Source organism: Accipiter gentilis, chromosome Z (assembly GCF_929443795.1).
Source record: "Accipiter gentilis chromosome Z, bAccGen1.1, whole genome shotgun sequence".
Classification (NCBI taxonomy): domain Eukaryota; kingdom Metazoa; phylum Chordata; class Aves; order Accipitriformes; family Accipitridae; genus Astur; species Astur gentilis.
The window spans coordinates 18,548,088-18,570,892 of NC_064919.1; the positions used below are offsets into that span (position 1 = coordinate 18,548,088).

At 40.9% G+C, this 22,805-nt stretch overlaps 1 protein-coding gene across 2 annotated transcripts in view; it reads right to left on the reverse strand.

Moving 5' to 3' along the window:
* Window positions 1–1,805: 1,805 nt before the first annotated feature.
* The window catches only part of MCCC2 (methylcrotonyl-CoA carboxylase subunit 2), a 48,353-nt gene continuing 27,353 nt past the window's right edge, over window positions 1,806–22,805 (reverse strand). For both annotated transcript variants that reach the window (XM_049795888.1, XM_049795889.1), the window contains exons 11-17: window positions 22,678–22,750; window positions 22,364–22,440; window positions 20,201–20,267; window positions 19,772–19,928; window positions 18,846–18,960; window positions 17,303–17,388; window positions 1,806–2,243 (exon numbers count right to left, since the gene is read on the reverse strand). In XM_049795888.1, coding sequence (XP_049651845.1) covers window positions 2,126–2,243; window positions 17,303–17,388; window positions 18,846–18,960; window positions 19,772–19,928; window positions 20,201–20,267; window positions 22,364–22,440; window positions 22,678–22,750 — 693 coding nt within the window. In that variant the 3' untranslated portion in view covers window positions 1,806–2,125. The remainder of the gene's footprint in view (window positions 2,244–17,302; window positions 17,389–18,845; window positions 18,961–19,771; window positions 19,929–20,200; window positions 20,268–22,363; window positions 22,441–22,677; window positions 22,751–22,805) is intronic.

The window sequence follows — 22,805 nt, forward strand, 5'->3', positions numbered from 1 at the left end:
GAATCTCAGAAGCATGAATCCTCCCAAACGTATCTACTTACACTGTGTGTATCCCAGGATTATCAGTTACTGTCTCCAACTCAGAACTTTATTACCAGTCTCGTTGAAAGAATATATTAAAAGCAAAAATATTATTCTGAAGTGATCAATTTTCTTAGCAGAAAAAGGCACTACTCCTTATGGATTTGGGACTAACAGACTGGGAAAAGTGACCCCCCATAATTTAGAGCAGAAAGACAACAGGTGCCTGAACTGATTACTCAACTGTAGTACGAGAAAATACAAAGTGTTTATTTTTACTGAAAACCATTAATAACAAACATTTCAGGGTCTGAAACCTTTGATCTCCCTGGCTATATTTTACATATACGTATTTAAAAGTAGGGTATTTTTAAAGGAATTTCAGAAGTCCAGCAGCCATAAGTAATGTCATTGTACTTTTAGGCTAAAGAAATCCCAAGGCCATACCCAACATGTTTACAAATTCGTGTAGTGAGACAATAACACAAAAGCACAGCCCTTGTGCCTAGTTGCCATTTACTGCAGTATTTTACTCTCTGCTAGAGAAATATTTTATATACTAAGAACATGCATTTCAGCACAACAGTGAGATTACGTGTATGCAGACCTACAGAAGTAGTAATTCTAGTGGTGCAGAACACACCAGGTTTCAGATAGATTTCTTGTCAGTAAAGTGAGAAAGAAAACTGGTCTTTAGTGCAATGTAGAGACATACCAGACACCCCGCTGCTCAGCATATGCTGGGCAGTCTGTATTCTACACTGAAAATCCCCATTCCAAAGAATTATTTCATTTTCACTTTTGCATCTGCCCAAGACACAACTGAGAGGGCTAGTAGCTAGCAGACGTTCCTTCCTCCTCCCGGCTCCAAGGGGAACTCCCCTGCCACCCATGTCTAGGAAGACTACAGCTAGCATGTTACCCAGGATGACTACTCCTATTAGCCATCTTTCTTCTCTCCACAGGCCAGCACAGGATAGGACCTCCTTCCATGTACATTAACTCTTCTTCAGTTTGACTCTCAAGAAATATTTCTGCCAATAGTTATCTATGCACCTGTAAGGGCAAAGCTAGGTAAAATCACCTTCCTAGTCCCAGCTAGCACAGTATTTACCTCCTTATTCTAGGCACACTACATGCCAAGCACTTAGTTTCTACAAGGTGCAGTATTTCTAAAGAGAACAAATGAAACGACAGGCACTGAATTCTTGAAAACCATTACACTGCAACAAACTACAATAAATAAGTAAGATTAACCAAAGCACTACAGCATCTCAATAGCCCTATAGTCAGTGGGACTCAGGCATGTGCTCTGGGTGAAGCATTGATCCACGTGGGAAGAACGCTCCATCTTCATGAAACTAAAATTGCCAGAAGGATCACACAGCAAGATGTTTACACACCTTTGCAGCTAAGCCCCATCCTCAGAAGTCCTCTCAGCAAGCTGCAGCTCCTACAGATATCAGCATACACTCCCCAGCTCTTCCACAAAACACTATGCATCTCTCAGGTTCTCCTGTTCTTTCACTTCAGGGAACCATTCAGGAGAGCAATGCTCTTTGGATGAAAGCCAGAGAAAGGCCAAAATGCCAACAGCTGCATGAAATCTGTAATTTCATGCTGTGTTGAACTCCGTGGCTGCCCTTACAGCACTTCTCTTTTGCAAAAATTATTTACTAGCAAATGTGGATATTTTTTTTGTTGGTTTGCAAAAATATTTTGCATTTATAGGAGACATATAAAGAAGAATTAAAAGAAATAGAACAGCTGATAAGCACCAAACATGTAGCTTATTTTGCAGATTTATTTATATAAGAGATGGTATCAATGGTTTCTTGTCAAATATTAAACATAACACGAGAAGATGCAGTTTATTCATGCAGTGCAGTTATACAAGCACTGTGACTCTGTGACTGATCTCAAATGACAATCAAAACTCTGAAGCACTGTGTGATGATTACTCTGTGAAAAAAAATTATGACATTTCCATTAAAAATAGCATTGTACAACACTTTATATTTTAATCACCTCAACATTGTAGTTAGTTTGCTCTGCAGCCCCAATTAAAATATACAAGGTAATTCTGATGAGTGTACGTTTAAGTTTACATCCTGAAAACCCCAAATTCTGTCTTCTTCATAGGTGCATTTAATGCTGCACTGAGACTGAGGCCCAAAACCAGTCTTGTGTCAGCTGGATCAATAATGCCATCATCCCATAATCTAGAAGAAAAAATAATCAAACAATAATAATTAAAGGAAATTAACATATTCAGTGGGTAGATTTTCAAGCACATGAAACTGGAAATAGTTACACTAAAGAGAGTAGACTAGAGAGCTAAATTATACTCAAAGCCATGGAGTTAATTCACTTTAACCATCAATGCAACAGACTGGTGTGTGTTACTCTGGTGTGTGTCTTACAGAACAAAGAATAAATTTTGGATAAATGAAGAACATCAGGTCTACATATTTTAAACTAGATTCTTCATACTTACTTTTAGTACAAAGTCATCACCTTAGAGAAAAGAGACCCTCTGTTTTTTAATATTCACATGGAAAATGACCTTTTGTCAGTGACCTATCTTCTTCTATTAAGAATGCTAGTATTTTAAAGGGCTACGTCATATCATTATTTACATTATTCGGGTTAGTTCAGCTGCCAGATGAGGACAATACAAGTGTTTATTCTTTCATCATTAAAAGAGCCACAGTAAATTCCAAGTATTTCCAGTATTTGTTGTATTTATTTTTTTCTGAAGTCCATTTCTAAACAACTGTAAGATACCATCCTTAACCCAGCCCTGAAGGCAATTAAATTATGAATGAGCAATTACCAAATTCCCAAGTTCCCCAAAATCAAACACACTTGTAAATAGTCTGATATTATCCAAAAATTAAAGTACTTCTGGTATCAGTTCTCAATGACAGCTCCATCCTACCCAAAATAAAATCCATGTTAAAACCCCCAGCAGGCCACAAAACTGTAAATACTTTATAACTACTACCTGCCCAGCAAGGTAATTAAACAAGATACTGCACTGCTCATTGCAACCCAGTCTTGCTTAAATAAGCATGCATTTTAATCAGGGCCTGGAAAACATACGCACATATCTTTAGTTAAGATAGCTATGCTCCGCCTCCATCCCATCTTCCCCTAGAGAGACTTTGCGATCTTTTTGAACTTACTTCACTGTTGGCTAATGTTTAATTCTTTGTCTGTGGAAAATGTAAAAAAACAAGGGTCATGAACAAGGAGCTAAGACTGACTATCAAAAGCATAGCCATTCCTTTTGAACTCAAGTTTCCAGCTGCAAATTTCCTAGTTTGAAGACTAATTGAAAAAAATCTTTTAGACGGGAAATTATAAATTTTGCACTCTTCTCTCCATACTAAATGTGCCAACTTCATCCCTAAAAGAAAGAGGACTGCAAACTGTACATAAATACATGCTGATAAGCTCAAGGCAGCAACAGACATTTCTGAGTGTTTTCCATCTTTGCTTTATTTTGCCATTTGCTGTGAAAGTAGTATTCATCAAATTAGATCAAAATATTAGGAGACTGACAATGTATGCTTTTTATTTTACAACAAATACATGTATCTATCCTAGGATGCACAAAGTGGAATTGTAATAAAGGACACCTCTAACAAGATGAGGCACAAGGGTTCAGACTCAAGATTAGGAGCTTGTTCTCCAACTAGCAGAGACAGAAGAAAAAAGACACCCAACTCAGAAAGAACATTGTACTATAAATATATCTGTCCTGGTTTCAGCTGGGATAGAGCTAACTGTCTTCCTAGTAGCTGGTACGGTGCTGTGTTTTAAGTTCAGCATGCGAAGAATGTTGATAACACTGAAGTTTTCAGTTGTTGCACAGTAGTGTTTAGACTATAGTCAAGGATTTTTCAGCTTCTCATGGCCAGCCAGGGCACAAGAAGTTGGCACAGGACACAACCAAGGCACCTGACCCAAAGTGGCCAACGGTGTATTCCATACCATGGGACGTCCCATCTAGTTTAGGAACTGGGAAGTGGGGGGGGGGGGGGGGGGGGCAGGGAATCGCCGCTCGGGGACTGGTGGGGTGTCAGTTGGCGGGTGGTGAGCTATTGCCCTGTGCATCATTTGTACATTCCAATCCTTTTATTACTACTGTTGTCATTTTATTAGTGTTATCATTATAGTTTCTTCTTTTTTGCTCTATTAAACCATTCTTATCTCAACCCAGAAGTTTTACCTTTTTTCCCGATTTCCTCCCCCATCCCACTGGATGGGGGAAGTGAGTGAGCGGCTGCGTGGTACTTAGCTGCTGGCTGGAGTTAAACCACGACAGTCCATTTTGGCGCCCAACGTGGGGCTCGAGGGGTTGAGATAACGACAAACCTGACCAGAGCTTGTTAAAACAAATTTGTTCCAAGCGTTCATTATGTTGATTTATGAGTTCTTAGAGTTGTTGCTCTGGCTTTTAAAGCTCTGTTATGTATCACCTCGCTTGCTGTATATAGCTCCTCTTCTACTGCTTATCATCCGTGGGAGGTGGATTTTTGCTTTGATGTATGGTATAACACTGGTTTATGGTATGATAAAGTCACCGGCTGTGGGATTAATCCGGTATTTGCACTTAGCATTGTCACCTTTATACGGCAGGAGCCACCTGTGGGAAATTATTAATAATTATACCATTTACCTTTCCTCCATGGAAAACCAGTCTATGGGTGGGGTATCTTTCTTCCCCTCTCCTTTCTCCTTTAGTCCAGTTACAATGGTGTTGGAGAATTTTGGAAAATTTGAATACTCCTGGGGTGTTGGGACTAGCACAGTCCTAGCCCGACTGCTAGGAATTAGCATACTTCTGAATGTGGTTCAGCTCTCGTTTAAGGTTAAACAGCTATTTAAGAAGATCACCCAGAGATGTGCCCCAAGGCTGGATAATTATGAGTGGCAGGGTGTGTGGGGTAGTATGGGCAAGTACCTAGAAAAGTGGGCACCTCCAATGTTTTGGAAATTCACCCCTGAACAAGTGCGGGATCCAGAAGAACTAGTAAAATATTTGGAAAAGGTGTGCTGTCACCCCGGCCGCTCCAGAGAGATACAAATCACTGCAACGTGCTGGGGCCTGGCCCATGCCTATCGAGCCCTGTTCGACACTACTCAGTACCCTCTCAAAGGGAAGAGAAAGTCTCTAGACCTAACAATGAAACGATGACCACCACGGCCACCCAAACCTCAACAATGGGCGCTGCGGCCCCTCCAGGCCTAGCAAGGAGCACTGCTGCTACCCAAACCTCGGCAACAGACACTGCGGTTATCCAGAACCCGGCGAGCGATACTGCAACTGAACCAGAGGACGAACCTGGACCAGTATCGGTTGCCCCTGTACAGAAAAGGAAATATACAAAAAAATCAGTTCGCTTAGCGAAGGATAATGGTGAACCAGGGTCATCACGGGAACCGGAGGAAGAGGCAGAACCAGAGGTAATAACCCGGTCCCTATCCTTGAGTGAGCTGCGGGATTTGCGAAAAGATTTTGGCCGCCGTGTAGGTGAGCATATTATCACCTGGCTCCTCCGATGCTGGGACAATGGGGCTAATAGCTTGGAATTAGAAGGGAGGGAAGCCAAGCAGCTGGGATCACTTGCCAGGGAAGGTGGCATTGACAAGGCACTTGGAAGAGGGACACAAGCCATCAGCCTCTGGAGGCAACTCCTGTCAAGTGTGAAGGAAAGGTACCCCTTTAAGGAAGATGTTATATGTCAATCAAGCAAGTGGACCACCATGGAAAAAGGTATTCAATGTCTGAGGGAATTAGCCGTGCTAGAGGCGATTCATCATGACCCGGACAACCAACAGTTACCCAAAGACCCAGACGAAGTCCAATGCACACGACCCATGTGGCGGAAGTTTGTACGGAGCGCACCATCGTCCTATGCCAACGCATTGGCAGTAATGTCCTGGAAGGATGAAGAGGCACCAACAGTGGAGGAAGTGGCTCACCAGCTGCGTCAATACGAAGAAAATCTCTCCTCCTCCCTACAAGCCTGCATTTCAGCTGTGGAGAAGCTGTCCGAGGATTTCCAGCAATTCAAAAAGGATATGTCCTACTCCCCACCTGTAAGGACCAATGTCTCAGCTATTAGGAGTGAGCGGTCTTCTGCCCAAGAGAGAGAATATAGAAGGTACACACCGCAAGGTGCCCTGTGGTTTTACCTATGTGATCAGGGAGAGGACATGAGGAAATGGGACGGAAAACCTACCTCGGTCCTAAATGCACGGGTACGTGAACTGCGAGGAAAAGCCCCCACAAAAGGGGATTCTACCAGGAAAAATGCCGCTCCAGTTTCCAAACAGAGTAGAAGGGCTGACTTTATTTCCGATCCTCTTGAAGGGACTTCTGAGCCAATTCTACGAGAAGTGAATACTGAATACTCTAACCAGAATTAGAGGGGCCCTGCCTCCAGCCAGGTGGAGGAAAGGGCTAACCGGGTCTATTGGACTGTGTGGATTCGATGGCCTGGCACATCAGACCCACAGGAGTATAAGGCTCTAGTAGACACCGGTGCACAGTGCACTCTAATACCATCAAGTTATAACGGGACAGAAATAATCTGTATTTCTGGTGTGACAGGGGGATCTCAAGAGTTAACTGTATTGGAAGCTGAAGTAAGCCTAACTGGGAATAAAATGGCAAGATGGACATCATCAGATCCCAATGGACGTAATTAACAAAATAGCAGCTATGTCTCCCCCAACCAATAAAAAGGACACACAGGCCTTCTTAGGTGTCGTGGGGTTTTGGAGAATGCATATTCCAAACTACAGTTTGATTGTAAGCCCTCTCTATCAAGTGACCAGGAAGAAGAATGATTTTAAGTGGGGCCCTGAACAACAACAAGCCTTCGAACAAATTAAACGGGAGATTGTTCATGCCGTAGCTCTTGGACCAGTCTGGACAGGACAAGATGTTAAAAATGTGCTCTACACTGCAGCTGGGGTGAATGGCCCTACCTGGAGCCTCTGGGAGAAAGCACCTGGGGAGACCCGAGGCCGACCCCTGGGGTTTTGGAGTCGAGGATATCGAGGATCCGAGGATCGCTATACTCCAACTGAAAAAGAGATACTGGCAGCGTATGAAGGAGTTCGAGCCGCCTCAGAAGTGGTTGGTACTGAAACACAGCTCCTCTTAGCACCCCGACTGCCAGTGCTGGGCTGGATGTTCAAAGGGAAAGTTTCCTCTACGCATCACGCGACTGACGCTACGTGGAGTAAGTGGATCGCACTAATCACACAACGGGCTCGTATAGGAAACCCCAGTCACCCAGGAATTTTAGAAGTGATCACGGACTGGCCAGAAGGCAAAGATTTTGGAATGTCACCAGAGGAGGAGGTGGCGCGTGCTGAAGAAGCCCCTCTGTATAATAAACTGCCAGAAAATGAGAGGCAATATGCCCTGTTCACTGATGGGTCCTGTCGCATTGTGGGAAAGCATCGAAGGTGGAAGGCTGCTGTATGGAGTCCTACACGACAAGTCGCAGAAACTGCTGAAGGAGAAGGTGAATTGAGTCAGTTTGCAGAGGTGAAAGCCATCCAGCTAGCATTAGACATTGCTGAAAGAGAAAAGTGGCCAGTGCTCTATCTCTATACTGACTCATGGATGGTGGCAAATGCCCTATGGGGGTGGCTACAGCAATGGAAGCAGAGCAACTGGCAGCGCAGAGGTAAACCCATTTGGGCTGCCGCACTCTGGCAAGATATTGCATCCCGGCTAGAGAATCTGGTTGTAAAAGTACATCATGTAGATGCTCACGTACCCAAGGGTCGGGCCACTGAGGAACATCGAAACAACAAACAGGTGGATCAGGCTGCCAAGATTGAAGTGTCTCAGGTGGACATGGGCTGGCAACATAGGGGTGAGCTATTTATGGCTCGGTGGGCCCATGACACTTCAGGCCATCAGGGAAGAGATGCAACATATAGATGGGCTCAAGATCGAGGGGTGGACTTGACCATGGACGCTATCGCGCAGGTTATCCATGAATGTGAAACATGTGCTGCAATTAAGCAAGCCAAGCGGTTAAAGCCCCTGTGGTATGGAGGGCGATGGCTGAAATATAAATTTGGGGAAGCCTGGCAGATTGACTACATCACCCTCCCACAAACTCGCCAAGGCAAGCGCTATGTGCTGACAATGGTGGAAGCAACCACCTGATGGCTGGAAACATATTCTGTGCCCCACGCCACTGCCCGGAACACTATCCTGGGCCTTGAGAAGCAGGTCTTGTGGTGACATGGCACCCCAGAAAGAATCGAGTCAGACAATGGGACTCACTTCCGAAACAACCTCATAGACACCTGGGCCAAAGAGCATGGCATTGAGTGGGTGTATCATATTCCCTATCATGCAGCAGCCTCTGGGAAAATCGAGTGATACAATGGACTGTTAAAGACCACATTGAAAGCAATGGGGGGTGGAACTTTCAAACATTGTGATACACATTTAGCAAAAGCCACCTGGTTAGTCAACACCAGAGGATCTGCCAATTGGAGTGCCCCTGCCCAATCAGAATTTTTACATACTGTAGAAGGGGATAAAGTCCCTGTAGTGCACATGAAAAATATGTTAGGGAAACCAGTCTGGGTTACTTCTGCCTCAGGCAATGGTAAACCCATTCGTGGGATTACTTTTGCTCAAGGGCCTGGGTGCACTTGGTGGGTGATGCGAAAAGATGGAGAAGACCGATGTGTGCCTCAAGGGGATTTGATTTTAGGTGAAAATAGCCAAAATTAAACTGTATGATATTAGTTGCTATATAACCCTGCTACTGTATGTTATCATTATTATAATTGTTATATGCTATATCCATAGTACTATAGTAAGAATCACTTGGATCAAGCAAGAAAGAACTGCGATAAAACTGAGCAAAACGCAATAGTGATGGAGCCAGAACTGACTCCAGCATGCAACAATCCAACGGTGCACACCATCCTCCTGCTACGTCAAATGTCAGCTGCTCGTCACACCGCACTGAAGCCCAATTCTGCTCTACCGACTGAGAGGACTTTGCACCATTCCTCCTGCCCAGACAGACTGGTATGACAGATGGAGCCCGAAGTTGGAAACTAATTGGACTCAACAAATGTTTTATGAACATAACTCATGAACTAAAGGAATAATATCTCTGTGTGTGTATATATATATATATATATATATATATCATTGTTCATATGTCTCAAAGGACTGGAAAGGTGGTGATGATTAATCAGGATGTAACTAAAGGTATGGGAACTGAGCATGACGTCAATGGTATAGAATAAGGGGTGGATACTGTCCTGGTTTCAGCTGGGATAGAGCTAACTGTCTTCCTAGTAGCTGGTACGGTGCTGTGTTTTGAGTTCAGCATGCAAAGAATGTTGATAACACTGATGTTTTCAGTTGTTGCTCAGTATTGTTTAGACTATAGTCAAGGATTTTTCAGCTTCTCATGCCCAGCCAGGGCACAAGAAGTTGGCACAGGACACAACCAAGGCACCTGACCCAAAGTGGCCAACGGTGTATTCCATACCATGGGACGTCCCATCTAGTTTAGGAACTGGGAAGTTGGGGGGGGGCAGGGAATCGCTGCTTGGGGACTGGCGGGGTGTCGGTCGGCGGGTGGTGAGCTATTGCCCTGCGCATCATTTGTACATTCCAATCCTTTTATTACTACTGTTGTCATTTTATTAGTGTTATCATTATCATTATAGTTTCTTCTTTTCTGCTCTATTAAACCGTTCTTATCTCAACCCAGAAGTTTTACCTTTTTTCCCCGATTTCCTCCCCCATCCCACTGGATGCGGGAAGTGAGTGAGCGGCTGCGTGGTACTTAGTTGCTGGCTGGAGTTAAACCACGACAATATCTTACTAAGGTGTAGCTCCCCAAGAAAAAGAGACTTTTACCCTAAATGGGGCACAAGAGCAAAGCTGCAGTACAAAAGGAGAAAGGAGTTTGGAGAAGGGAAGACTTTGCTGTTAATTGGGAAAAATTGTGCTGTTTCTTTTTGGGGACTGAAAACAAAAGCTTGATTACAGAGATTTTACACCACAGTAGCCATGGCACTCACTGACCTGGCTAACAGGTCCCAAACAGCATAGCAAGAAGTCTGGAAAAAAAAGAACTTCTTTCAAGGGGGGAAAAAAAAAAAAGCTATAAACCCAGATTACAAATATAAGGAAACTGTAGCTCTGTCTAATCTGTTCTCATTTAGAATTCTCAGTGAGTATCTCCTTTCTAGTGGGCTAGTAAGCCATGCATTGGAATATTCTAACAGCCATGCTTGCGTCTGTGTGGAAGTGGTACCAACAGCAAATTCTGTTGCAGAAGACACACAAGAATTGTCTATATCATATTCTGGAAAAACTGCATGGTATAAACTCTTGCAGTCTGGTTCCTGCAAATAACTCCTTTCCTAACTGTAGCTTTAAATTGTAAGTAATAACTCATTAAAATATTTTGGCATATTTTAACAATACTCCATTGAAAAGAGACTCAGAGCAAGTGCTTCTTACCATACAACAAAAACAATTAGAAGCTTTTTTGTTCAAAATAACCACAGGACCAAATACAACTTGGGTTTACTCAGGCTTATTTAAGAGTTGTTTGAATTCTCCGTTTTTTCCCCAAGATAGTGTTTATACCTGTTTGTATAATCTAGCATGATAGAATGGCCAAGGTAGAGTATTTCCTATACTTTCGACATCATGAAGTATGCATTACCAAAGTTTAATGCATATGCTTTCCTTTCCTTCTTCTATTTTAGATCTTCATTAAGTTTTGATGAATATAGTCAGATTAATCCACCGAAGGGATGAAGAAGATCCCTATTAATAGTGAAAAGCAAAGTAGTTTTGTGAGGTCAAATCGACCACAATCTCTTGGTTTTCTTGGGGCTGTGAAAAAACAACTGTTAAGAACAATCTCAAATACAGTTAATTTTTATTTTTAAGCAAATTTGGGTTTTTTTGACCGTTACAGGGTTGTTTGCTGTGCATATCATCTTTTTTGAATGAACACTTGCAATTAACTTTTTTATTTATGAAACACATTGAAACTGAATGAAGGAATTCATACTTCTTAAAAGTGTTTAATAAATCTGCTAAGGGCCTTAGGAGTACAGGGATGAACTGAATCAAAAAGAATCATCAACTTAAGGCGGTACCTTCCAAGCTGCAACTTCATAATCAATACCACTGTAATAAACACTTCTAAACATGAAGCACATTTTAATGGCAGATTTGGTTTTTTTTCATAATGACACAATTAACTTATATTGACAACCAGAAAGATTTTATGTTGCATGGAAGTCAAGCTGCTTTTATATGGTCACCCCTGGCTTCTGCTTCTCTTTATGTAAAGAAAACTACACTCTCTACTGGCATATAACATTAATAATTAATCTATCTATTAAGACCCCATTGCTAGAACATAAGTCACAACTACACTCATAAAATATCTGTAACTGAGACACTGTGAGTAGAAGAAAGGAAGTCCCCCAAAGTAAAATTCTTATGTAACTTGTTAAGATGCAAACTACTGAAATAATTTTAGAAACCTGTAAGCAGATTAATATAACCCATTAAAAAGCGTGCTGCCTAATGACTCCTGTTAATTAAGACTGCTCACTGTGAAAGGTTCTAATAAAATAATTGATTTAAGTTTGATAAGAAAATACAACTGCAGGGAACAGTATTGACATCCTGTACATATAACAAGTTATAATTTATAAGCAAAATTACATAAGCAGAGTAAACAGGGAAATGTATTTTAAGATCATTAGGGCATTTTCCTTCCCTCTCATTAGTACTACTAAAAGCTTGATTCAAAGCCTAATGAAGTCAACTGGAAGGGTCACAACAATCTCAATGGACATTAGGGGTGAGGCAGACCAGTCCCCTTATCTTAGCAAGAGGACAACGTGAGGCAGCCTCCAAACTAGCTGTACCCAAGCAGCAATACAGGCAGCAGTCTTTCTGCCCATCTATCATCATTCTTTCCTCTCAGTAACGCAAAGCTGTTCAAGTTTGTTGGAGGGATCTAGTTAGCATCTGGCAAACCCAAGGCTGTCCAGATTGACTTTCAATACAGCACCCTGACATTTGGTTGACAGTCAACTGTCTTTTTTACTGTGCTTGGGACCAGACAGGAAGCATCCTTTAGTCCAAAGGGAAGAGGTTACTCCTTCTCCCTGACCTACGGCAGATGCTTGCCAATAAGCAGCTGATGGTGCTGGCTAACAAATGGGTTGGCTCCAAGGTAGAAGGTGCCTAAATCCCTCTCTCAGGTACGTTACTTGCCGCAAAAACTGTAATCCTACTTCATCTCATTGCTTCTGCTTGGGCAGCTGTCGTGGTTTCAGCCCAGCCAGTAACACCACACAGCTGCTCACTCACTCCTCCTCCCATGGCCCCGGTGGGATGAGGAGAAAATATACAGGCAGGCTTGTGGGTCAAGATAAGGACAGGGAGGGATCACTCACCACTTACGGTCATGGGCAAAAGACAGGCTCAACTTGGGGAAGGAACAAAATCAGTTTAATTTACTACCAATCAAATCAAACCAAGGATACTAGGAAGTAAAACCAAACCTGAGGACACCTTCCCCCCACCCTTCCCACCTTCCTGGCTCAACCCCACTCCCAGTTCTCTCTCCCTCCTCCCCCCAGCAGCGCAGGGGAACAGGGGATGGGGTTGGGGTCAGGTCCCCACACCTTGTCTCTGCCGCTCCTTCCTCCTTGGGGGGAGGACTTCTCACCCTTCCCCTGCTCCATCGTAGGGTCCCTCCCATGGGAGACAGCCCTTCATGAGCTTCTCCAACTTGAGTCCTCTCCACGGGCTGCAGTTCCTCACAAACTTCCCTGGCGTGGGTCCTTTCCACAGGCTTCAGTTCTTCCTGAACTTCGCTGGTGTGGGTCCTTTCTGTGGGCTGATCTTCAGTCACAGGCTGCTCCAGTATGGGCTTTCCCATGGAGTCATGTCCATCTTCAGGGGCATCTGCTCCCCTGCTCCCCTCCATGGGCTGGGGGGGGACAGCCTGCCACCTCACCATGGGCTGCAGGGGCATCAACCTCCTCCAGCGCACCCTCTTCCCCTCCTTCTGCACTGACCTCGGTATCTTCATAGGGGTTTCTTTCATGTTCTAATCCCCCTACTCACTGCAGGTTCCCCTTCTTAAATCTGTTCTCCCAGAAGTGCTACCACCATCACTGATTGGGTTGCCCTGGGCCAGCAGCAGGTCCGACTTGGAGCTGGGGAAGCTTCTGACAGCTTCTCACAGGAGCCACCCTGGCGGCCCCTCTCCCGCTACCAAAAAAACCTGTGCCACACAAACCCATAACAGCAGCCTACTTCACAGTAACGAAAACTTTTGAGCTACTGGTCCGAGACCTTTCTTCAGAATTAGCAATAAGTGAAGGAACAAGGCACAGATAATATTGGCAGGAAGGCATGAAATCAGGGCAGAAAACAAGAATATGTACTGATATACCCAACTGTCTCTACAAGACAGCAGAGAACAATTAAGAGCTCCTAGACAATGCAGACTGTACCTACATGGATTAAAGACAGAGAAAAACCAGCCTGCACTGTCTTGACCTGAGCCAGTCACACACTGTTCTCACAAGCACTCCTCAGTGCAAAGGTGGATTTCACTTTCACTGCACCTCAGCGGGATTTCAGCTGTGACATTTGACTTCATGTCTCAGCTGGGCTTATTAGCTTGAGTGCAGCATCACATGAACCCAACCACATGCAACCCTGACCCATGCTAGTTCTCAGGCAGCTCACATCTGTGCCTGTTAAGTTTCCCTTCCGAGCTACAGGCACAATAAGAAATATGTAACTACCCTGCTTTTTTAAATGAAGGACAAGACACCTAGTGATGCCTTAAATAAAGGCATGAAAAAGAAAACTTAACTGTATTGCTGCAGTGATGAACTTTTGCTTGCTTGAACAACTTTGAAACTTTGCTATGTATGAATAAGGTAAGAAAACCTTGAGCTGTCAATGGTTTGCACCAAATAAGTGCATCAACAGACAAGAAGCCTTGGGCCCTGATGATAAGCCTTGGGTCCTGCTGAGTTTTTGTAATTAAAACCTGCCAAGGTCAGCTAACTAGGAAAAAGAGATGACCCACACTGCGCATGCCCAAAGGGCGGACACTATGTAAACAACAACAGGAATATGTATATGATTAGAACAATATAAGCTGTTTGCTGTAGGTAACGGGATGCACACTAGGAGACATTATCCCCCGTGCATCCAGCACTGCAATAAAGAATGCCTGCTTTCTAAAATTCCAAAATCGAGTCTCAGAGAGTTTCTTCGACCAGCTTTTTCAGTAACACTAGCATTAAGAGCACTTCCTAACCCCTAGGCTAGTCAAACTTAGGCTGTTTACTGAGGTGCCTTCTGGATTTGCAACCTAACTTCACAAAATGGCCAGATATTCTGGAAACATAAACTGGTAAAAGTTGCTCAGTAGACAGCACAAAACTGGTGTTAAATACTCATGTTTCATGTCCAAAAATCACTGGGCATTATTAAAAATTTAGAATCTGACTTTTTAAAATTCTAACCTTAATCGTAGAATCATTTAGGTTGGAAAAGACCTTCAAGATCATTGAGTCCAACCATCAACCATGCCCCCTAAACCATGTCCTGAAGTGCCTTGTCTACACACTTTTTGAATACCTCCAGGGATGGTGACTCAACTACTTCCCTGGGCAGCCTGTTCCAATACCTGACAACCCTTTCAGTAAAGAAATTTTTCCTAATATCCAATCTAAACCTCCCCTGCTGCAATTTGAGGCTGTTTCCTCTCGTCCTATCTCCAGCCACCTGAAAGAAGAGACCAGCACCCACCTCACTACAACTCCTTTCAGGTAGTTGTAGAGAGCGACAAGGTCTCCCCTCAGCCTCCTTTTCTCCAGACTAAATAACCCCAGCTCCCTCAGCTGCTCCTCATAAGACTTGTGCTCCAGTACCCTCCCCAACTTGGTTGCAATCTTACATGTGAACCTACTTTCTTGCAGGTTAGTAACCTACTGTTGTAAATACTGAAAATGGTCTGTTGGTGTTGGGGAGAGGACAAGGTTTTATATTGCTAATATACTGAATATATTTAATGTTAAATAAATCCAATGATTTTCAATCATGAGTACAAAGAGACTATAACTGTGTTGCCAGTGAACATATGAAAAAAGCAAATGTAAAAAAAAGAAATCAAACCATTCATCATCTTCTGCATAGCAAGGATTAATTTTAAATACAGACAGTTTGGCTCATTTTTTAAATGTCATTATATCATTGGAAAATTCTTCTCCTTAAAATCCAGTTATAAAAGATAATATATGTTTTCATTTTTCCTTCTTGCCTCAGGGCACAGGGTTTTATGACACAGGTACTAGGCTTGATCTTTAAGGGGTACTAAAACAGATAGCACAAAAGTTTTTAACAGCTGACACCATCTATCAATTTGGGGAATACCCTATGAAATTTAAATCAATTAAAAAGATTTTTTAAAAAAATAAATCAAAGTGACTATGCCACCACAAAGTCCGTGTCAGCAACAATTCGTGATTTCACAAAAGTATCCTCATTGATTATATGTAAAACCCCCAATAAATTGTAACTTAGTAGCAGTGGGGATTGTACACATGCATAAAACCTCAGGAAGTTGAGAGTATCTATGACTCTCTGCAGCACTACCATACAGGCCTCTGCCAGAAGCAGAGACCAAACAGTGACGAGACTAAAACCCTCCCTAAACCCACGACCCACATGCTCTATGACTGCACCACTGAAATCTGCCTAGATGACACCACAAATCCTGTGCTACGTATCCTACTAAGAATACTTATCCCATCACAGCACCAGCCAGGGCAAAATGGCAAGAGCTTCCATTTAATGAAGGCATTCATTTGATTAAACAGTAAAATGAATATGAATTCCCCAGGTACGATTATTTCAGTTAAGTTCATTCCACAATCCCAACAGAAAACTGAGTAAAAGCTACCATTAATCTTGTATCTTCATTCAGATCATGATAAACAATTCATAAAGGAGCTCACTGATGCTATGCTGCTGCTGTTGCTGCTGTATCAAATTTGTCATACATCAGATTAAGCAGTATCAACTTAGATAAAAAGGCCCCCAAATGCCCTCTCTTGTTGGCATCTCTATGACATCGACAGAGTATCTTGCGCCCATTTCGTTCACGTAATTTCTGCCTATGATGCCCACCCACATCAAAATTTATCATATTGCAACCACTCTGTACTCAGTTTGTTTCCAGACTTCCCAGCTTGCAGGTAAGAAAAGCATCAGTAATTCTAATTCAGATATACAAAACCATACATACAGCAGACTCCACAGTTGTATGCAACGAATATTCTTTCTGCAAAACGAGAAGCCATAGAGGCACAGTAAAGCTCCGTTATTACATGCTACCGTCTTATCATCGTTAGCAGCTGAGAGCCAGTGGAGAAATAGCTTTTGGATACCACAAGCAGCAAAATGTGCAGGAAGATTAATACAGACAGGATAAAACTAATGTAGAGTAACAGCGGCCAAGAAAGCCTCCAAGCTACTTTCCAGAGGTAACACTCCAGGATGCCACCTTGCTTCATCAGCCTAACTAGTTCCTGGGCATCTACCAATATCCCATTAACCTGAGCACAAAACACTGCAAAGGACTTCTCAACAAACATGAATACGCTGCACCCATCACCCAATGCCCTACCCGAACTATCATCCAATACAGTCACCTACCAAGATCATGACCTCAGACTTGCAAATGGCTTCAAGTCTTCCTGAAACTTCTCCTTAACCACTGGCCTCTTCTACTTGCAGAATCCTACTAAAATGAATTCTTCCTAAACCACATGCAGCCACTCATCACACTCTTCAATGGGCTTTAGAAAGGTGACCAGAATCTACACTGGGGAGAATGATATAAAACTTATCCAGAATAAAATACATAGAATATAAACTCCATGCTACCATATCACTACTTACAGATCCAGCAGAATAATTCCTGCAAGTGCATGCCTCCTTCTGAAACATTTCATACTACAAAGTCTTAAAAGACCAGACAGACAAAACATTAATTTGAAGCTTGTTGTGTTGTACTGCTGCACATCAAACCCAATCTTTGTTTCAGATTGCGCTGTTCTTCAACACCAAGATTTAGATTTTATTATTATGTCCTATGATTACAATTAAGTTTTGGAAAAGTCATTTATATGTTACCTTGCACTGGAATAATAAGGGTTTCCTTCCTCCTCGAACCTCCTAATGATTGGCTCCTTCAAAGCTGCTTCGTCCGCCTCAGATAACTAAAAAACCAGACAAATAAACAAACACAGATAAGATATTCTTTAATATTTTCTTCCACAATGACAGCAGAGCTTTATATGCAGCATCAAACTCAAAGAAACTGCCTAAATGACCTCCCCAAAGTTTATCCCCCTTTTTACACACAATTATCAATTTAGCATATTTGACAATGAAATTAAAGCAACACTTTTCCAAATGGATGGGTGGGAAAAGGAGAGTAAAAATGTACTTAACTGAATATAAGAATAATTGGGGATTAGCATCTGAAATATCACTGAAGCTACTGTAATGAATAAACCAAATTCTAAGTTGCCTTTGGCAAGTTTTTTTAATAAAACAAGTCTGTGCTATTCTAACACTGGTTTTTCTCTATGATCCAGAGTGGTCACCCACTGTAATTCAGAAAATTTTCAAGTTTCTAACATATTTTACTGACATTAACTACAATTATTTTTCTCAGACGTCTTTCTGGGTATCATCTTTACTGAGAGGGCTGTCAGACATTGGAACAGGCTGCCCAGGGAAGTGGTTGAGTCACCATCCCTGAAGGTATTCAAAAAGCGCATAGACAAGGTACTCCATAACATGGTTTAGTGGGCATGGATGATGGTTGGATCTTGAAGGTCTTTTCCAACCTAAATGATTCTATGATTCTATGACCTTGTCCATCTCAGGAAGTTGGGAAATTAAGACAGAGAGAGAGGAGGGTGAATATGTTGTATCCACAGAAAGCCCAAGTGTAAAAAAAAAAAAAAAAAGAACTGTTGAGATAACATGTACATACCGCTTCATTATTATGAATAACTATCCATGATAAATACAAGCAATTTTAAGACATCACAATAAAATCACTTCTTACAGAATCAAGATGCCAGTATAAACTATGTAATTTAAAAAACACAGCAGAAAAGAGTGTACAGTGAAAACAGAAAAGATTATTAAACAAAATACCACTCATTTTCAATTAAAATGTTGAAATGAGTCCCAATCCTTTCTGAACCTCTACAAACTTCTGCTGTTGTAAGTTTCATAATTCTCAGTCACGGAATAATTTGAAGATCAGCTTTCTATAAAACTGCTTACTTCAAAAATAATTGGAAAGACACTTTATTCTCACATATTCCTCCTCATACTCTCAAACCAGAGAGGATCCCTGGCTGCTCACCTTGAGCAAAACTAATAATCTGGTGCACAAGGCACAAAGATGATGATATGAGAAATACTCCTCTTTTTAAGCAAAGACAAGGAATGTCATGAATGATCACCACATTTAGAAGATGTAAACAATAACATTTCACAAATACTTTATGTTTGTCAGTGTACTAGGTGCCATTGGGAGAACGATAGTTCATTGGTATCTCACTCTGCAACTTCCTACCCTAGCTCATAAGTGAGCAACTCCAGTGAAAGAGTAAATGATAATGACATTACTGCAAATGAAAGCAGAGAGACATACCTGTTTTCCCTCCCTTGCTTTTTGGTCCTTAGCTATTGTAGCTAGAACAGTGGCAGCTTGTTCCCCTCCCATCACTGATATGCGAGCGTTTGGCCATACATAAAGAAATCTTGGACTGAAAAAAATATATATTAAACATTAAAATAAGACATTGCCTTATTTCCTAGTAAAGAACTAATTCTCACTCAGCTAAGAATTCATTTTTATGCCTGACAATCTTACAGTGTATTGGCTTTTAAAGAATGCAAATTAACGTGCTTCAATGCTTGCAGAACTATGTTTGAAAATGTGAAAATTCTCATTTCCTATATTCAAGCACCTTAAAAATTTGTTTCTCTCTTTCTTGAGTCTCTTCACGCCTGCCGTCACCCCCTCCCCTTCCCAAATTTTTCTCTTTAAAAATATCACCAACAACTTCAACAGTATCAGGGACCTTGAAAAATGAAAAAACCATTTATGCGTGTCATGTCCAAAGGGTCAAAAAAAAAAAAAATCCTTAGGCGTTCTGCAAACATTACTCATAAAAACAGGCTCATTAAAGTGAACAGGGATTTTTTTTACACAAGCTGGTACTCTTCGTATGAATGCAGAATAGAGGACCTGCCCATACTGCCTACTGATTGTTTAGGACTGTACAATTTTTCCTCCAAGAACTAAAATGGGAGAAAAGCAAGTCAGCATGCACATTAGAAGCACATTAGAAGATCTCCTCCATCACCTAATTCAAGGTTAATCATAAGCCTATCAATCTCTACAGGTTTGTCAGGTTGCTATTTTCATATGACCACTTATGACCATGACACTGAGAACTCTCTTTGTTTTCCAAATAGCAGAACTTCTGCAAGTTTAAATAGTTTTTCAGAATGGTACTTCAAGGTTATGTTCTCTTAGTCTTACCTCCTGTCATAATTTAAACTAACACTCACCTATATGCTCTTCCACACATCCCATAGTTTCCAGCTCCATAAGAACCACCAATAATCACTGTTATTTTAGGTACATTGGCACAAGCTACAGCAGTTACCATCTTCGCACCATCTTTTGCTATCCCTCCAGCTTCATATTCTCTACCAACCATGAAACCTTAAGAATTACAACATGAAAAAAAAGCTCACTAACGTTGTGTTATTACACTGTGCTGTATGTCATACTATGTGCTTTACAGCACATGCATAAAAAACTGAAGAACAAATCATAAGGCAAGGCCTTCACCAGCTGCCAACAGGCTGATTTCAGAAGAGGCTGGAGATGTAGGTACAAGAAAGCACACAAGATGCTATCTAAAAGCCACAGCCTCTAGAGTTTACAGCAAAGCCTATGATATAGTGAAACTTCAAAATATTGAACTTATTCACCTGTAATATTCTGCAAAAACACAATGGGGATATTTCTCTGGCAACATAACTGGATAAAATGTGTACCCTGTGGAGAGGAAAGAAAAAATAATAATAAAAAAAAGTAAGCCGTGAAAAGTTGGATCAATGAAGCTATCACTACCAGCACTCTTAAGTCTGTAGCATGTCTCCTTCCACTGAAGTCCATGGGAGTATTTGCATCATGAAGCTCTGTACTACTTCTGCTTCATCCAAAGTCAACTGCAAAACATGCATTCACTCTAGCAGAAGTAAGAAATTGCCAAAAAATGTGTGAGTCCAAGGGTAAAGCAGAAATAATATCCTTAAAAAGCATTACTGCTGATACTGAAAAGCTCAACTGTTTTGACTCAGCCAATAAGTAGTTAAACGACAGACAGCTTCACAGTGTGGCATCTGACATCGAGTTTTGTAAGACTGTGTCACGGAACTTAAGACAGCCAGGCAGAAAAAATATCTCCTCGTTTCCTGTACAAAAGAAAATTATTCTCTGAAATTGGGAAAGGCGCACATACACTATTTGCTCATGGCCTTGCCAATTGCTGTAACCTTTCTTTTTTTCTCAGGGCAGATGCCCTCTCCCTATTTTCTAGGAAAAGACCATTCTCCTAGCAAATATACAAATAGTACGTTCCAAGCTTCTGTTTCAACTAGAAACAATCTAAATCAATAGTCCCTCAGGCTATTTACACACTGCTGGTACAAAAACATGTATGTAGCACAGCAACTGGAAAAAACTCTAACCTATTCACAGTAAAAAACCAGCAAAATTTACGAAAAGAAAACAAAAAAAGAAAAACCATAAAGCATAATCTTTAGCTAGCTTTTTCAGAGAAGCACTTGAAAAGCATAGTGATGATCACAGGAAAAAGATGTGTCACAACTCATTACAAAAAATTGGTAAGGGAAAAAAAAGGAGTATTCTTAGATTATGATGCTTACAGAAGCAACATTATCAACAAAGGTCTCTCTAGAAGTGAAACAAGTGAAACTTGACCATCTCCTCTTACAATACTGATATGACAGCAAAAGTCAGCACAGAAAGATTCTTTACATCTTTTTCATTGGTAGGAAAAATGTTGAAGCACTAAATTATCAGAAAAATACTGAAAGTATTAGAAATACTGAAAGAGTTATTTTCAACTTGGAAATAACTGTATTAAAACAAATGCTAACCAACAACAATGCCACTTACTGTAGTGACCCAAGTTGAAAGTATTCCTTCAGTACATGAAACTCAATTTTGTGTATTACTTTATTACAGCAATAAATCAAGTACAATTACTTCCTTTCTCCAAATCTCTCATCAAGGCTTCCTTTTTCCTATAGATTTTCAATACTGATTTCCTCACCATTAGTTTGAGAAGCCTGCTAGAATAAAACTACTATATACAATTGCTATTACAAAAAATTCAACTGACAGTAGTTTTTTTAAGAAATAAAGAACTAAGCCAAACAACACAGAACAAGGTAAGTAATCACTCTGCCATACCCAGAAAGTCTTTATCACCACCAATCCTCCAAGCCCAATCTGTAAAGCACTGTTAACCATAATGCAATCACAACATTCCATCAAAGATGCCCTTTAATTCACAGAACAGTTTCACGGATTTTTATGAGACTGCCTGTGTTTTCACTTATTAGTCTAAGCCAGGAGCTGCTGCAGCAAAGTATGAAAATTAAATCTCTGGTAAACCAATGAACTGAGTACTGGAATCCAGGTTTGAAAATTTCCAAATTGTTATTACAAAAACAATGATGTGGTTTATTGTAGTACTTCACAGTGAAGGTTAGGAATTATAACTAATAGGGTATTTTATGCAATCATTATAGACTTTTCTTGTAATAGCTATAAGTTTCAGGATATACTATTTCAATTGTGTTGTAGTCACACAAATGCAAATGCTGTTTTTCTAACTAAATTTCCCTATTGACCTACCTCTTTTGTATCAGAAGAATCTACAGCACAATGTTTCTAAAATATGGTCAGTTATTTTTACAGTTTATTAAGCTATTTCATGTTTACATGAAAAACGTGGAGCTGGTCCATTTCCATTATTAAAAAAAGTTCCTAATTTCAAGAGCAAGTTGTCTACCAGAGTTTTGTTTCTCAATGGCAAAGAAGCTAATAATCTATTTATTTACCTTTTTTGCTGACTCTGAGAAAAGAACTCCATTGTTTCCAATAATTCCTACTGGATAACCAAATATTCTTGCAAATCCTGAAGGAGAAAAATAAATTTGCAAATTTTCACATTTATTTATTTTACCATAGCATAGCTGTATTTTAGCATAGCAGATAAAGGCAACACTTTCTCTTGATAACAGAAACTGCTGTTCTATTGAAGAAAAACATTATTAAAAATATCAATGGGTGACCCAAACAGAATGAATCCAACTATAAAACCAGTAGGAACATACATAGAATTAATATAATATAATATAATATTTCTAAATACCTGTAATTAAAGTATCCCCATACAAGGCTTTGAATTCATTAAATTTACTTCCGTCTACAATTCTAGCAATGACCTTAAGAAAAAACAGAAAAATAAAATGAAATTCCTAACCCTTCAGAGTTTAAAAT